This window comes from Syngnathus leptorhynchus, chromosome 2 (assembly GCF_054491065.1).
Source record: "Syngnathus leptorhynchus isolate UIUO chromosome 2, UIUO_Slep, whole genome shotgun sequence".
NCBI lineage: Eukaryota > Metazoa > Chordata > Actinopteri > Syngnathiformes > Syngnathidae > Syngnathus > Syngnathus leptorhynchus.
In genome coordinates this window covers 19,217,273-19,230,257 of record NC_141196.1, presented here as the reverse complement: position 1 = coordinate 19,230,257, position 12,985 = coordinate 19,217,273, and the positions used below count along the sequence as shown (strand labels likewise).

General features: G+C 38.8%; 1 protein-coding gene across 2 annotated transcripts in view; it reads left to right on the top strand.

Moving 5' to 3' along the window:
* The window catches only part of il1rapl2 (interleukin 1 receptor accessory protein-like 2), a 246,409-nt gene extending 236,772 nt beyond the window's left edge, over window positions 1-9,637 (top strand). Inside the window, exons 13-19 of one of the 2 annotated variants that reach the window (XM_085906101.1) lie at window positions 2,402-2,547; window positions 3,360-3,437; window positions 3,524-3,640; window positions 6,120-6,242; window positions 6,555-6,794; window positions 6,946-6,976; window positions 8,026-9,637. In XM_085906101.1, the coding sequence (XP_085762227.1) occupies window positions 2,402-2,547; window positions 3,360-3,437; window positions 3,524-3,640; window positions 6,120-6,242; window positions 6,555-6,794; window positions 6,946-6,976; window positions 8,026-8,114 (824 nt within the window). In that variant the 3' untranslated portion in view covers window positions 8,115-9,637. The remainder of the gene's footprint in view (window positions 1-2,401; window positions 2,548-3,359; window positions 3,438-3,523; window positions 3,641-6,119; window positions 6,243-6,554; window positions 6,795-6,945; window positions 6,977-8,025) is intronic. The other variant, XM_085906100.1, reaches the window with a different exon arrangement.
* Window positions 9,638-12,985: the final 3,348 nt, after the last annotated feature.

The window sequence follows — 12,985 nt, the reverse complement described above, 5'->3', positions numbered from 1 at the left end:
ACGACCACTGGGGCAATGCTGGGGTTATGTGTCATTCTCAGTACAACTCATGGGGGAAATGTGACTGTTATTGCTCTATCCATCAATGTTCTGACCTCACTCACACGTAAAAAGTATTACAGGGGATGGGGGTGCCACAGTCTTTTTGAGATCCCAAAGCATTTTCACTGAAAATGATTTCTTCCTCCTTGCATTGGGGACTGTCATTTGGGTATTGTTTCATCATACACTTGAATGTTTATCTGTGTCATCTGACACTGTCGTTGCCAGTACAGCTCGTAACGTGGCTATTTGTTCTAAGTTTACAAACTGATATTTTGAGGACAGATCTTGGAAACAGTAAAAAAGAAAAAGTTGACAGAAAAGTTATAGAAATGTTTGGATACACTAAAATCCACACAGACTGTTAAATCATTAAGTTCTTAACCACAAACCACAGATTTTTTCATTCGGATTAATTTGGCAATATTGTTTAATAAATTTGAATAAAATATTTTAAAACTACTCTTTATGGATGACGTCATTTCCAGTGCAAGCCACCCACACTTGGTTTCCAAAATCTAGAAAGACAATTAACAGGCTGGGTCTCTCTCCGTGGACCCCATAAACCGTGGTCAATTTGGACAGGATTAATGTGACTTCAATTGCACTGGAAGCAATGTTATGCAACTGGAAAAAAATAAATAAATGGCCTATGGAGGACACAGCCTATGAATTTGGACACAGTGTCTGTGCTTAAGTAAGCATCAAATAATAGTGATCTTAAAACTAAATTCCTTACCCAAACATTTCTGGATCTGTTACTGGATGGGAAAGTAAATATGTTTTTTTGTAGAAAAGCCTTTTAGAATAATGTGACTGGAGAAATGGAGAAGAAAACCATGAAATAAAACGCAGGCCTGCTTAATTTTCTTAATGTTCCATGTTATTTGTGCCAATTAATTCCTGAGTGTGAAATTGCAGTGGGTTTGCTGGAAATGTTAATATTTTAGCATTTCATGCAATCTTGTTTTAACGAACAGCTCTAGGGGTCTAGTGTTTTGAAAATCAATTATGGATGTCACAAACACCCCACCCCCGAATAAAATACATTTTTCGAAAGGCACCTCAATTTATAACCAGTAAATGTTCTTGAGGGAGACAGGTAATGTTTATTTACAGTTAGCAAGTGTGTTCACAAAGGTGTTAATAAAAGGTTTCTGCCATTCTTCCATCAAAATTACAGAAAGGAGAACAAATTAGAGCACATTTGACGTCCACATATTTCCCCCAGGTTGAAGTCTCTTGATTTTGGAAGGACAGGGGCTGGGGCATTTGGTCTAATACAAATAAATCACTGCTCGCTCTGTCCCTCTGTATTGAATACAATTTCATTCATAAATTGTTGGGTGCATAGCTCGGGTGTGGGAGGGATTTCTCTCATGGGGCAGCACTTCATCACTAAATTGACAAATTATACTTGCCAGTTAGTGTGTTGAATGTGTCAGTGTGGTGCATACGGTATACATATTGCCAGATCAAATACCACAGCCATCCCCTGGCAAACAATTCATCCAAAGATGCGCCAATTAACTGAAGCTAACACTATAAAGTAATTTTCCGTTTGGTGTTTTTACTCATCATCAAACAAAATCCTCTCACTCAGTTGTCAAAGCATAATTATGCAGATGTCACTTTGTTACAGTACATCAAATTAATCAAGAGATGAACTGCGAAAGGAAAGTTTTATGATTTTGCCATCTTATAAAAGGTGGATTGAAACATTTAGAGTGGTCTGAATTTCTGAATAGGTTGGTCATAAAATGTGATCTGACCTTCATCTCGGTCACAACAGAATACTTAAGACGATATCACACAAACAATTATACGGTTCCATGTTTTTATTCGAAAACCATTCACAGTGTAGGGTAGAAAAAATATGTGGAACCCCAAGGCTAATGACTCCGCCAAGAACTAATCGAAGTCAGGAGTCAGCCAACCTCCAGTCTAATCAGTATATAGAGATTGAAAATATTGGTTAAAGACACAAAGCAATTTTGAGTTTGCCTCGCACAAAAGAGCGCTCAGAATACACACAATTAGAAATTGTTAAGTTGTGTGATGCAGGGAGGGGTCACTAATGATTCTCTATAAATTGATTTGAGCTCAAGTCACGCTGTCCAAAAAAGACATGAATAAAGGCTGTAAATTGGAAATTTGAGTGCCTGAATGTTTCACAGCACCACTGGCAAACTAGTGTGGGAACAGTTTCAACCCATTTTGAGTTGTTTGGAAGGAACACATATATGCGCAGCGACATCAATATCAAAATCTCAACTCAAGTGTATTTTTTTTTTTTTTTTTTACACATGCAGCTAGCAATTGAATACCGCATATCGCATACTCTGTTCCTCTCTCTCAGCATACATTGAGGACCTCGCTCGTAGTGTGCTGCAGAGCAGACGGTTGATCATTGTTTTGACACCAGAGTTTGTGGCCAAGAGAGGTTGGAGCATCTTTCAGATAGAAACACGCCTCCATTCCATGCTGGTAACTGGGGAAATCAAGGTAAACCAACAGCTTGAGACACTAGTCACCGCTTTACACCATTTTTTATTTTTTAAACACAATTCTGTACTGTACACTGGACCCTCCAAGGTCAAACACAATCCCACCTGGGACACAGATAAAACTTAGGAATTTAAGCATTTGAAGCCCCTCTATAATTCATAGATTTAAGGAACATATTTATTCAGTTTTGTACTTTTATTTACAAAACCTGAATCAATAATGCGGGCGGCTCGGTGGCGCACTGGTTAGCACGCCCGCCTCACAGTTAGGAGGGTGCTGGTTTGATGTGGAGTTTGCATGTCCGTGCCCGTGTGGGTTTTCTTCGGGCACTCCGGTTTTCTCCCACATCCCCAAAACATGCTTGGTAGACCGATTGAGCACTCCAAATTGCCCCTAGGTGTGAGTGTGGATGGTTGTTCGTCTCTGTGTGCCCTGCGATTGGCTGGAAACCAGTTCAGGGTGTCCCCTAACAACTGCCCGATGACGGCTGGGATAGGCTCCAGCATGCCCGCGACCCCCGTGGGGACAAAGTGGTACAGAAAATGGATGGATGGATGGATGGATGGATGGATGGATGGATGGATGGATGGATGGATGGATGGATGGATGGATGGATGGATGGATGGAATCAATAATGCAGACAACACACAGATACCGCGATTCATGGGAAGAAACCAAGCAGTCTCAGACCATTTTGCTGCGAAAGGATTGAATTAAAATGGGTCAAAGACATCAATACACATTTTTAGTCCTATTCAAAGTTGTTACTGCTTGTCAAATTTTCAACATGAGTCTTTTTATGTGCTTAGGTAATCATGATAGAATGTGCAGATCTGAAGAGCGTGATCAACTACCAAGAGGTGGAAGCACTTAAACATACAATCAAGGTAATCATAAAACAGTGAACAGAGCAAAATATGTTATTATTTGTCAATCAAAAGTATAAGAGTAAAATATTGCTATGGCTCATCAGGTTTTATCCATCATCAAATGGAGAGGTCCCAAAAGCAATGAACTGTCATCCAAGTTTTGGAAACAGGTGGTCTACGAGATGCCTGCTAAACGAAGAGAGACTTTGTCCCGACGTCAGGTAAATAGCCAGTCAAATAAATAGTTCTCTATTGCAGAGGTGCCCAACAACCGGGCCACGGACCAGTACCGGTCCGTGGGTCATTTGGTACCGGTATATAAATAAATGTAGCGTCTACAAAGAAAACTATAAAAAACTACAGTAGTCCTCAAACAAGCTCAGAGCTCCCACTAATTCAATGTAATGGTGAGTATTATTTTTATGTGCTTTATATTTATTGTTATGCCAGTCGTATCATTTTATTTCGTCGTATTCACCCCCCGGACTTTAAAGGCCAGTCCGTGAAAATATTTCTGACACGTAACCGGTCCGTGGCGCAAAAAAGGTTGGGGACCGCTGCTCTACAGTACAACAAATCTCGAAGGTATTTTAGCCAAATGAATGTGTTTTGTAATCTAACCACACTACATTTGCGTAAGTTAAAACTTGGTGGGGACTGGTTAGCACGTCCACCTCACAGTTAGGAGGGTGCGGGTTCGATTCCACCTCCGGCCCTCCCTGTGTGGAGTTTGCTTGTTCTCCCCGTGCCCGTACAGCATTTCTCCGCTTTTATCCCACATCCTGAAAACATGCTTGCTAGGCCGATAGAGCGCTCCAAATTGCCCCTAGGTGCGAATGCGATTGCTTGTTCGTCTCTGTGCGCCCTGCGAATTGGCTGGCAACTAGTTCAGGGTGTCCCCCGCCTACTACCCGATGACTGCTGGGACAGGCTCCAGCACGTCCGTGACCCCCGTGGGGACAAGCAGTATAGAAGATGGATGGATACAGTTTTTACTTTTTAATATTCACTAACTAGACTTTTTCCGCTATAGTGTTGACTCACCTTTTTTGAGCCAAGTGGCATATTACGCATTGGAAATGTCCTCCACACAACTAAATGAAAATATACATATTGAATTATGCAGTATACTTAGGATATAGAAAACACTCATATCTCAACTCATTTCTCCTCAGTTAAATGAATGGTTGTTTATGTACGTATGCCCCGCGATTGGCTGGCGACCAGTTCATTGTGCACCCCGCCGAGCACTCAGCTGGGATAGGGTCCAGCACACTCACGAACCTTGTGAGGATAAGCGCTTCAGATAATGGATGGAAGGAAATAAATGGAAATGCCATTCATCTATTCCAGCTCCCCGTAGTACACTAACAAAATGTTTTGAAACTGAGAAAATGTGGAAAGAAAGAAACAGAGAAAAATAACAACCTACAGAATTGACCTTAAAATTGTAAATAAAATGTGGAATAATTAGGTCATTTCAACCAAAGATAAAGAATATAAGCATTTTTGCTAAGTGTACTAGGGCCGCCAACTGTAATCAGCCATTTTTTTTTTTAATAAATGAATTAAACAAGCGTTACAATGTAGACTATGCTCTTTGGCTCCCCTTGGGTTCAAACATAAAAAACAAACAGATGATCCATAAAATAATTTAACTATTGCTAATATAATGCATGAATTACTGTGTAAAATTGGTACCATATCGTCTGCTAAGAAAAATGTGTTTTCTTGCTCCTTTGTGGGAGGGCAAAAAAAAATAAACATTCCATCCCTAATAAGACTAGAACCAAAAATTAAAAAAACATTCCATCCCTAATAACACTAGAACCAAACAAAGAACAGTATAACAGACAGCAAAGTACCATAAAACTGCACTCATATGACTTCAATGTGGTGTTTTCTAACTTTTTTTTTTCCTAAGAATCCACTTTTTAGGAGTGACAAATTGTTGTGTCATTCCCTTATCTAAATAACCCTGACCAATGCAAGCAATTTGTAAAAGCAGGTACACCGCCCTCTGTAATTACTGGCACCACTGGTTCAGATGTGTTCTGTCGTTTCTAATAATTCAATTTTTATCTCAATGTAGGATGAAAGAAAAAAAAAAAGAGGGAAATCCAACGTCCAATTCAATTGCAATAAAGCCCACACTAAGAAACAATCCTTTGATATTAAATCATGTGTTCCCCAATTATTAGCACCCCTGATGATTATAGTACAACTCCTTTTTGCCAACAAGCAGCAATCAATCAATGAGATGGATTTGCCTCTAATCAATATGTTAATACACAAGAAAGAATAAATACTATTCATGAAAAGAAGCGGCAAGCAAAAGAAAGAAATGACAACTATGTACTTCAGCGTTGTTGAAGAGTGTTTGCTTGTCTGCACCTTGACTACTGTGGAGGACCTCTGTGTGAATTGAATTTCCCCTTGAAACATCATAATGACTGTGACAAGTGCACATTGCAAACAATACTCTTTAGCTACCGTAAGTACACTTTAATCGTCTGCATTTCACGCGACCGAGTTTAAAGTGAAAAAAATACACTGTTGACCTTTATTTAAAGCCATTTAACAGATGTGCATTCTTTCAAGCTGATGGTCTCTTGATTGAAAAGTAAACACTCATTGATTACTGAATCAGATCTTTGTCTCATCTTGAAATCATCTGTTAAAAATGATCCATGGTAACAGGTGATGGACTCGGGAGAGCAGGGGCTCTTTGGAGATCTACAAACGTCTGTCTCTACCATTGCCATGACAACCACCTCAGCATCCCTGGTGCCTCCAAGTGAGAATCGGCATGGACATCATCAGGTCAGCTGTACAATTAAACTACTTCAAACTATTTTTTGCTTGGGTCCCCTCAAACTATGTTCTATATTTGGTTTTAATCTTCTTTTTTTTTTGTATGGTTTCTTTTTCCTAATAAATGTCTCCTCTTGGTATTGTAAAATGACTCTTGAGCATTTATAAACTTTCCATACAGTATATGCCGCTTATGTTATTTTTTTTTCCCTAAAATGCAACAGCCAACAAAACCATCTTGTCACTGGGTCAATTTAATTGCCATTTTGAGTCATACAGCATGACAAAAGTTAAAAGAATGATTTTTTTTTTCTTCTGTAGGTTTCCTTGGCAACAGAGATCCCTGACTACAACCAGATGACCTTGCCTCTTGGAGGGGGTCACATGGCTACCGCAGCCCAAATGAGGCACTTTTGCCGTAGCTACGAGTTTCATCTTCCCACGCAGCCACCTGCCCTGTCGCCTCCCCTCCCACCTCCGTCTACCATGCAGTTTTCCACACTGGGCCCTGGGGGGCGCCACGTCTACTGCAATATCCCTATGACAATTCTAAATGGACAGGTGGGGGGAAAAGGCACTTTGATTGTTGTGTGTCAGTTGGTAGTTACCCTCCAGCTGTTCTATCCTATTTCTTAACCCTTAACGCTCTTGTTTTTGTGCATGTCCCCAGATTTGAAACCTATTTCAACTAAACCCCCTCTCTTCTCCCTAGGAGTTCAGGGCAGTTGACTGGGGCAGAAGAGGTCTGTGTGGATAAATGAAATCTAGAAATAAAACTTCATTCACGTTTATATATGTTTTTGTATTTATGATAGACTGAGGTAGATGATTTTGTGTAATGTTCACATACAGTTCAGTCCTACTGCAACTGGAAAATGACATTGAGTTTTTATGATTTTGTCTTCATGCACAGCCAAAATGGATTCACAACAGGACAACCATGATATGATTGAAATGTAGATAATCAGCTTTACTTTGAGGTTTCATAAACAAATTAGCAGGGATTCAAAAGTAAAGTTTTACATTGTCCTAGTTGAATAGTATCAATAAATATTTTGCTGTCAACAACTAACTATGTGCGGAGCCCATCGTGGAATTCAAGGTTTTGTCCCTGGAGATGTTTTGCCACCTTCACATTCTTTTTGTTAGTGGTACTTGCTGCCTTCAGTTCCTGAAACGCATGTTGTGATATACTTTGGCTCGTTCGTGCTCATCTACTCATTTCTCTTCCTGATACAGTTTTAATTTGGTTACATTGGCATAAGGAGTCTTATTTAACATGATAGAATATTAATATAACATGAGAGAATATTGGAGGCTTTTTAGATCTTTATCCCATGCTCTGTTATCAATGGTATGCTTCTTGATTTAAAGACTTGATCAACAGTACAATCATGAAGGAATGCCTCGATTGCAAAATTTGCTTTTGATATACTTCCTCAAGAATGTTCTTGACATTTGATTAACAGTATTTGTTGAGAATTGTTTTCTTCACTGAGCAAAAGCATTTTGCTCTCTAAAATCTTTCTTTCATCCAAACTGTAAGTTTAAACTTTGGTATTTTGTTGTTGCATCCATCACGGTGGTGTTTGAAGGCAAAATCTACAAGTAGCCAATGTAATTTGAAAAAGTTTCCTGGATCGAACTGTAGGTGACATGATACACCCTTTTCATTGTATCCATTCATTATACCACACAGCATCAATGCTCTCCTTTAATGATGCACAGTAGATTACAGCAAAAGTTATATTTTGAAGTTACTTATTATCATGATATGTTGTGTGTCCCCTAGGTTTCTCAGAGCAGCACACTTGGAAAGAAGCCCGATCTTCACCTGAACAGCACCTTTGTCCCACTCACCAGCAGAGAACTAAGCTCTGATATCTGGTAGAAACATTGCTTTGCTGATGCTGGACTAAAGACTACTGGATTACAAAGAAATTCTCACTGACTTGGGATAAAGGTTTTTGGACCTTCTACAAAAGTAGTTTACGGCCTCTTCAGCCCATGCTGTGAACAAAAACTGCTCACATATTCTAAAACGCATGGACCGGACAAGATCTGGATTGCTTACAGACCAACACGGACTGATTGATTAAACTGATTGTATATTTGTATTGCCCCAAGCACTGAATTACAGACTGATATAAACTGCTGAGTTGGATTTAAAAGGCTTCCAATACAGGTAGATATGCCACTGAAAATGTGCAGCATGGACATGGTGGATCTGTTGATGTTTTGAATAGTAAATGTCCTTGAGAAAGATTCAGCATATTTAAACACCACCAGCCATGGGGTTGTATTAGGGCCGCACTGAAAAGAGAAAAATAAAATGACAGGACTCAAGTCATAATACTTTTCTTTTAATGAGCGGCTGTTATAATTCATACACAACCCAAATACCACCGTTTTTATATTTAACACTATTCTCAATATATTTTGACTTGGTAGACCGAATACTCCTTTACAGTGTTGGACTTTGGGTCAAAAAAAAATTTGTTGGTCTGGACATCTGATATTTTTTAGAACCTTAACAACTTGGGATGTTTGCTTGATCTTTCAAAATCAATGTCCCACATGGTCAGGTCATAAGATGAAGGATCTCAACAACCTCGGGACACCATTCCATTCTAATCAATGCATAAATGTGTCACACTGGCTATCAGATCATACCGTGTACTTCTACGGAAGACTGATTGATGAAAATTGATTCATTTCATCAATTAAAGAAAATTAAGAAATGAAGAGGCAAATGATGGCTACAGCAGTGACCGACTGATTAGCATGGACACCTCATGGTTCAACGGTCGGGGGGTTTGACTTTTGCCTTCCTTTGCAGTTTACATGTTCTCTGTGTACATACACGGGTTTTCTTCAGGTAAACTGGTTGCCTCCTATATTCTAAAAAATAAAAGTTAGGATAATTGAAGAAAAATCCTTGCCATAGTGTCCAATCCAGATTGTAACCCTTTTGCCTGAAACCAGCTGGAACAGGCTCCATCCAGAACAGCCTGAACAACATAGAAAGTGGATGTATGATGGCTACTACTGTAAAGCCAGTCAGGTGGTACACATGAATTTAAACTTCATCCAGATTATTTATTTGTTGGGGAAAGAGGGTAGCAATGTAAAAGAGAAGCCACTTCAGTGTTCAGCTGGTTGAACTTGTGAAGCGATGTTATCCGTAGATTCTTTCGTTCAAACAAATGAAATAATTTTTTGTTGTTTCATGTGAAGCGATGAACTGGAAAACCTTTACCCTTAATCTGCAGGCGCGAAGGACATGGCTTTTTCTATTTGCATGATCACCCGTTTGGATATATACATAGATATATATATAGTGTATAAACAAAAAAGATTTAAAAAAATAGGTAGATTAAATGACATCATTTTTTGCAGCTTCTTTAAACATGGGAGAATGGTGGTGTTTAACTGATAGGGTGACAGGGGAAGAAAAGGTCTGGTTCTCCTAAAAGTTATACATTTTATTATTTGTTTTGTTTGGCTTTGTTGACAGTTTTTTCCTTCTATAACTGGTGAGTTTTACCTGTCTTAGTTTTAAATGTTGGTTTGTTACAATAATCTCTGTACAGCTTCAATAATGTACACATATACTATCTTGACAGGAGTGACTTTTTTTCCCCTACAATTTCTGTTCTATGTCATTTTGTTTAACTTTCAAGAAGGATCACTCACAGTCAACAAGGAGTGCCACAGCATTGTTTGTCAGGAATAAATGGAGCAGGGCGACCAAATGCAGTTTGGACCAGGATTTATTGAAAGGAAGGGGAGTAGGTGAATAAAGACACAGGCTGGACAGAGATTCACGGACAGAGGGCAGGAAAACGGAAGTCCACTCGGAACAGAAACAGATACAGGAACAGGTTCTGACCGTGAGCCTCCACACGAGACCGGGGGCGGGGGGATGGACGAGCAGGACAGGAACAACGGGAGCAGAAACATTCGAGAAGTAACAGTAGACACCGACAGGGAGAAACACACGGGTAGGGCTCAAATACACGAGGTAACAGGTGGGAGCAGATGACAGTCATTACGGTGATGAAAGAGGCGTGGCTGAGGGAAGTTGCCGGCTGTGTGTCCAATAGCACGGGCACATGACATTGTCCTTTGTGAGCTTTAAGAAATAAAACAGATTATTCTCATTATTACCGTGTTATTTAAGCAGAGAACCTGTTTTGAATTTATGCAAAAATTCTGTCATCGTCTTTACAGAATAGAACCAATGAATTCTGGATATTTGAGATTATTTGATACAATAATTATCATTTAGTTGGATGGATGTTATATCCAATGGCAATATAAAGTCTAGTGGTTGTCTTTTGATTTACAAAAATTGTGTTGAATATTCTTTGAATATACTGGTTGGAATAATTTAAAGAAAAATAAAAATCATGAGTTGTTTTATATATTTTGAATGACTATTGTAACGCTTATTCCAGTTCTCTGCACAATGCTTAAGCATCATCGTCCTCTTCAACTGCATATTTGATATGTTCTGCTCACTTTCTCTCTCATTCATCATTTGGAAGACCCAACAATAATGCTCCTGCCTGCAGTGGTGCTAGGTACAAGAGCTGGATGACCGCCTCCTTGGATTTAAATTCATACTATGCAAATCCCTTTTCCCAATTACAGCTTGTCAGGAATTGTAATTAGTGTCAAATGGCTTTTCTTCCATGGATGTCAGCACAGGATCATTGCATGGCAAGACGTGAATGAACACAGAACATTCAAGCACATCGACCTGAAACATAATAAAATAGGGAAAGACATTGACTACATAAAAAAAAAAAAAAAATCAAAGTGGAGGAGAAGTTATATTTGGAGCCACTCCTTTTTTTTCAATAAGGTGATGGACTTCAATTGAACTTAGTGCCACAGTCGATATCACCGGTGGGTGCCTTTGATATTTCCCTAAATATTAAATTTAATGGTGGAATTTTTTACATAACACGAATCAGTTTGTGAGTATACTGCAGATCTTTCAAACAATTTTCAAATTTCTGAAAATATTTTGCTCAATTGATATTTTACTGAGTGACATGTTTGGCTAGACAACATCCAACCACAGTAAAATATGACAAAAATTTGCAAGGCGCAAGTAATTGTTACCTATCCACTGTTTCAGCCTCTTTTGAAGACTGACAAAATACAAAATGACAAAATAAATCATAGTCACTGAAAATGTCAGTGAGTTTCTTAAAGAGGAAGTGACTCCATATTGACAAGCAGTATTGTACCCAAACGATTGGAAGAAAAGAACTTTGAACTTTTCATTTTTGGAATGATGAACTTAATTCATAAATGTTCAATTATGAACTGAACTAGAACATTTTAAAAGTTGCAAACTGAACTTTGAACTAGTTCATGTAGAAAATGAACTTTCCCAACACTTGACAGGCTGGACCACAGTTTTCAGGGACACGAGTATGAGTATGACAAAAACAATACATGCTCAAAAGACACGTTTTTTTCAAATGACCATGTTTAAGAATATTCGTATCATTTAACCACTTATTACCGTACACTTGTTAGTATAGCAGTGTGTGAAACATGATGTCAATATCATGCACAGTATATCCAATTAGAAATGGTATAAAATGAAGGAAAATCATCTTAAAAGTATGTCAAAGTTTGGCAACTTATTATAAGACGCCGCTTATATGCTATATTTTAATGAATGGGTCTGATGAGGACACCAGAGGCACTTTGATATTGACTCAAGATCGTCCTCTAGTGGTGAGTGGAAAATAGATTGTAGTTGAGTCGAATCAAATGACCAGCTCGTAATTCTGAGCAACCATGGAGAAAATCATGAAGCCATATATTGCAATGTATTGTATTTTCATATTTTGCTTGATTTGACTTTTTTTAAAATACCCAATGAGATAGTGCTTTTTTTTTTACAAAAGTGTGCAGTTTTTGCTCCAAATTTGTTTTTACAAACTTTTATAAACTAGACCCAATACACCCTTCTCTGTAAGCTATATGATGAAGCTTATATAATGTCGTTTTGCAGTGTTGCAGAATTGCTTTGCCCCCTTTGTGATATAGAGCTTTATTGGACTGTTACATAATTGGATGTCCAAAATTTTAGCCCCGCAATTCGTCGTGTATGTCCTTGTGCCTGTCATCTTGCTTGTTTGCGGTTGCCGACCTTGTTGCCTGTCCAAACTGACCGACTATGCCCGAACCCCACTCCAACTGTCTTGACTTCAAGATTTCAATTGTTGCACTAAGATGACACTACTGTCTGTCCTCTATTAATGTTGAAAAGAGAAAGAATGATGATAACGCTAAGAGCCACTATGACATAGTAGTATTGGCTAAATGTTTGACTGTTACAGTTTACAGTTAGAAAATGTGATCACATTACCCCAATATTAGCCAATTTACATTGGCTCCCGGTCCACTTCAAGGTTCTTCTATTAATCTATAAATCATTGCATGGCTTATCGCCTTCATATCTCGTCGACCTAGTTGTTCCTTATGTTCCGTCTCGTAACCTTCGTTCGCAAAACGCTAGTCTTTTTGTGACACCGAGGGACAATAAAATGTTCGCAGGGTCTAGAGCATTTTCTATTCGGAATCCAGAGCTTTGGAATACCCTACCAATGGATATTAGAACTGCTACCTCAGCAAAAACATTTTAGACATGTTTAAAGACACATTTCTATGATATGGCCTTTAATTAACCTGTAGTGGCCAATTCGGCTGGAGTTTGTTTTCGC